The 5052-nt window shown below is 39.5% G+C and overlaps 1 protein-coding gene across 1 annotated transcript; it reads right to left on the reverse strand.

Annotated features, from left to right (window-relative positions):
• Positions 1-3540: 3540 nt before the first annotated feature.
• LOC145075597 (uncharacterized) lies at positions 3541-4065 on the reverse strand. The gene has a single exon (XM_079021790.1). The coding sequence runs from the start codon at positions 4063-4065 to the stop codon at positions 3541-3543; it is 525 nt and encodes a 174-aa protein (XP_078877916.1).
• Between the last annotated feature and the right edge of the window lie 987 nt (positions 4066-5052).

A 5052-nucleotide genomic window follows, 5' to 3' on the forward strand; every position in this document is an offset into this window, starting at 1 on the left:
ACTGAACATATTAAAACCAACCCTAATTACTAATTAGGGTAATAAGTCATAATAAAATGTCCATTTCATATTCTCTCTCACTAGGGTAAATGACCATTTTACCTTTCCAAGGCTAGACCCACCCAATTTGGACCAAAGCCCCAAAATGAATCACTTTTACCTATGGGAGTACGCCATTCACAATGCCATGCGTATCGAGTTTCCACATAAAATGGGTCAAAGCCTCGTTATGCACTGCGTACTTCGGGCTTACTTCCCGCGTAACTGAGGAATTTTCCAAACTCTTCATTAAGCTCTGAATAGCTTATGACCAGACATACGACACTCAGATATGAATCTAATGGACGTCTAATGTCATAAAGTTCATGGCTTTATAACCTTGCATGGCTTAATGCGGTCCAAACAAAAACCCTAGATCCTTAACATCCTCTGATGAATCCAAACCCTTTCATGGGTGAAAAACAACCATCAAGATCCGATTTTGATGAATTAAAATCCTCAGAAATTACAAGATATGACAATCACAAGCTCTAGAGTAGCTTTTACTCGTAAGAACTAACCCCATGGGATCAAAATCATGAAAAAACTCTAAGCTAACCTAGAACTAAACCAAGGAATCCTAAAGGTTCAAGCTTTGTACCTTTTTATTCTTGCAAATAGGATGGAAGTTTTGGATCTCTAAGCTACAAGCTTATCAATGCTTCTTTAGTAGATTCCTTCTTCACAAAACAAAAAACAAACTCACTCAAAATGTGTGACACCCATTTTTTTTTTTTTTTTTTTTTTGCAACAATTTTAAACTTTTAAAACCCATCTTAAATTAAATTAAAACAACTGAAATAGTCATAACATAATCCATCAACTTAATAACCATATAAAATAAGTGCGGAAGTAATAATAATAATAAGGTCCCAACAAAATAACTAGTAGCGATGTCCCGATGCTCCATGTCAAGCCTTAGCCTCTTTAATCTTAACACCTGAAAAGTTATAAGGGAAAAACGTAAGCACGAAGCTTAGTGAATTCAAACACAGACATTGTACCAACATTCATATTTACTATCCCTAATCCATTTTCCAATTATAACGATAAAGACAAAGAACGAATCAATGTCTATATTACGAGAAGGACTTGTAGGTTTGAACCGCACCGGGAAGATCCCGTATCATTTGGCCCTAATCACCGCACCTCACGAAGAGTATTACGTTGGTGATCTTACCTACCCACCGCACCGGTAAATCCGTATCCTTTGGTGGTGTCCCCATATCCATAATTAGTTACATACAGTGCACATGTACGAATTAAAACAACACTTATATAGTATAAATTCAAATAATCACACACGAGCTAACTAGCAAACACAATCATCAATACAAAGGTGTGAGAGAACTCACCTTGAGTGAGTATTAAGGATGGCTAACAATCAAATAATGCTACCAAGCTTGAGCAAACTTCAAAACCTCGCCTAAGAAGGACTAAAGGTTAGAAACGAGAAGTAATGAAGCTATGAGTTGAGAAAAGAGTAATCACAGCAAGGTCTCTAAAACAGACCTGCTGTTCAAAACGGATTTACTCCAAAATCTAAAATAGAAACATAGCTTTAACTAAATTTTATAGGAAACTATGATTGCTCAGGATTCCATAACTATAAAGAACTCATTCTAACTCCAAAAGATGAATTAAATATGAATTTTACAAAATGGTGTATCACTTCTGTCTCCAACAATACAGTCAAGTGATGTTGGCCAATTCTACCCAACTTGTGAGTAGAATTCGTCCAAAAGAAAATTAAGAGAAGTAAAGGACATACAAGTGAAAGTCTCAGAGTTGGAATTGAATGAAAAGCATCTCTCAAACTCCAGATATAAAATTCACATTGTGGACAATCACAGCACTAGCAAAAGCTGGTGACTGCCCACTGACCTGGAGTGTGGATCCATTCTAACCAATTTATAATTGGAAATAACACCCCATATTCTCCAGATCTTAAATTCATAATATAAGGAACATATAGAAACCTGGAATCACTCTGGATCCTTTTCCAAGCCTTAGAAATGATGAAAACAAAATGACATATCAGAACAGACCCGGATTAGACCTAACAGCAAAGATGCCATTCTTTCACATAGATAAAGCCCTTATCAGTGAGGTTGGCCTTCTTAAGAAAGTTAGCCAACTCAATTTGTGAACTTTTGGAACTGGTTTGGGGTCCGTTTGAGTTCTAGAGATCCAGATATGATTTTTACAAAATGACTACAGATCTGATGGAAAACAGAATCGTAGCCACCCGTGATTCCTTTTTGGCTTATCCATCCTTCTCCTTTTGAAACACATTTTAAGATGTGTTCATCATCCCAATTCAGTCCCCATGATAATGGTGGTACTAAAAAGGGTTAGGGATCATTAGGATTTCATTTAGCCTCAAGGATGTAATAATAATCAACATGAAAATAAACATAAGCACATAAAATCATCATTCTCCCTTTTAGGGTTTCCATGATCTTTTGCCACATGTAATCCCCTAGATCCATCATCCACCATATATGGGGTGAAGATAGGATCTTGAGATGATGTATAACATACAATTACAAATAAAATAAGAAGGAGAAGAGGTGAAGGTGAAATCATAAAACTAGAACAAGGTTATGAATCAAGTTGTAAGAAAGGATAAGGAGGTTCATACCAATACGAATCAAGGTTGGAAATGAACAAGAATTAAGCTCCAAACAGCCCCTTGGCTGCTCTTGATCCCAAGGAGAGAGAGAGGGACGATTTTTGAGAGAGAGGTAGGGTTTAGAGTGTTTTCCTTGTGTGTGTTCCAAATGATTCAATTTACACATTAAGTACTATTAACTAGATGGACATTGCAAATAGGCCCATAGCCCATGGACTTCAAAAAAGGAGTTTACAAGATGATCAAAAGAGTCCAATAACATAAGAAATCAGACATTGGTTAAATAAATTAACCCAAGGTTACAAGGATAATTAAATTAAAATAACCAAACGTACCGAGAAAACCCGGGGCGTTACAAAATGCTCAAGATCTTCACAAAGTAGCTAGGGTTCAGAAATGACTGCTTTGGGGAGAGTGAATGTGACATCCTCTAGTTTTCAGGCCAATTAAAACTTTTCTTTACACTTTAAAATCATTGATTTATATTTGCGAAAAACCCAGTATAAAATATCATTTTGATTACAATTGTTTGTTTCCAAAATGTTAAAACCCTAAGGATGTCATACTCAATACAAATACATAAGTTATAGTGTAAAGACCTGATGGTCCTAAATACTATTGTAGCTTTTACTCGTAAGCACTAACCCCATGGGATCAAAATCATGAAAAAACTCTAAGCTAACCTAGAACTAAACCAAGGAATCCTAAAGGTTCAAGCTTTGTACCTTTTTATTCTTGCAAATAGGATGGAAGTTTTGGATCTCTAAGCTACAAGCTTATCAATGCTTCTTTAGTAGATTCCTTCTTCACAAAACAAAAAACAAACTCACTCAAAATGCTCAAGATCTTCACAAAGTAGCTAGGGTTTAGAAATGACTGCTTTGGGGAGAGCCAGGGAGTTCCTCCGGAAAGACATCGCTGAAGTCGGAAATGATAGGAACGTCGTCTAGTTCTATAGCAGAAGAGCAAGAAGCCATAGCCAGGCGGGGAATGTCCCCCTGAATAATAAGTTCTCCACCTCTAGGGTTTCGAACACGAACTTGCTTCTTACGACAGTGGATTTCCGCATCAAACGCATCAAGCCAATCCATGCCTACGATAACGCAGAGCTCTCGCATCGCAATAGGGATAAGATCAATGGGGAATTCAACTCCAGAAAACTCGAGAGTGCAACCCTGATAGACATCGGTGACATAAATAGTGCGGTTGTCGACAACATCGACAACCATTGGGTGAGCCAATTTTCCGATACTACGCCCCAAACGATTAATAAATGTGTGAGATACAAAAGAATGGGTAGCACCACTATCAAACATAACAACATCGGGCTTGGAATCTTGCAAATAAGTGTCTGCCACTGTCGTTGTAATCACCGGCTCCTCCACAGTCATCTGGTGAGCACGACCTCATGTCACCATAATGGTTCCCTTAGAGGATGATGCAATTGCAGAATTTGTACCCCTGTCTCCTTTACCAGTCTTCAACTTCAGGCATTCAGGCTTCTTGTGTCCCGTCTCGTTGCAGTGATAGCAGACGGGAACTGTAGAAGTAATATGAGGTATTGCACTCGCAGGGGGATCCCTACAATTCTTCCAATGATGCCCTGGCTTTTTGCAGTTGTAGCATATCAACATATTTTTCTCGCCCTGAAGACGTCCTATACTCATACCTTGACTTACTACCCTGCTTTTGCGTTTTCTGGGCATCTCTGGATGTCTTGGAAGAGGTGTCATTGGCCTTCCTCTTGGACTGGGTCTGCAACTCGATTTCCCTCCTCCTCGCTACATTCATGATCGCAGATAAAGTCGAGAACTTCTACATGCTAACGAATTCCTGAATCTCGATACGTAGGATGGCCGTGTACCGGCTGACTAACCAGGCCTCGTTCCCAGCAAACGAGGGGCAAAAAGATAGCATCTCCAAGAACTTGGTGTTCAGGTCACTAACGGATTCGGTAGTCTGCTGTAAGGCCATGAACTCTTGCTGCATCCGCTGCTGCTCCACCTTAGGCACATATTATGCCTCGAACCTCTCCAAAAATTAGGCCCAAGACATGGCCCTCACTTCGTCTTCATTCAATAGAGCAGTGATGGTGTTCCACTATGTCTTTCCCCTTTTTCACAGCTGATTCATGGCGATCACTGCTTTGTACTAGTCCGGACACCCAACACTTATGAAGGCGCCCTCAACATCTGACACCCAGGGCTTAGTAGCAACTGGGTCGGATTCACCATTCCAAAGACGAGAGCTACACTTGTTGAACTTCTCGAAGTAGTATGCCGAATCCTGAACAGGAAGAGACAGTAACGCTTCCCCGGGAATAGTCGCGAGGCGCTCATCCAGAAGAGCACCGAATTGGTTGATTATGTCGTTGGTCA

The sequence above is a fragment of the Lactuca serriola genome, chromosome 9, assembly GCF_051521515.1.
Source record: "Lactuca serriola cultivar US96UC23 chromosome 9, Lser_US96UC23_V15, whole genome shotgun sequence".
Classification (NCBI taxonomy): Eukaryota; Viridiplantae; Streptophyta; class Magnoliopsida; order Asterales; family Asteraceae; genus Lactuca; species Lactuca serriola.

Coding starts and splice junctions, on each gene's coding strand:
- LOC145075597 (XM_079021790.1), bottom strand. CDS start 4,065: ATGACTGTGGAGGAGCCGGTGATTACAACGACAGTGGCAGACACTTAT.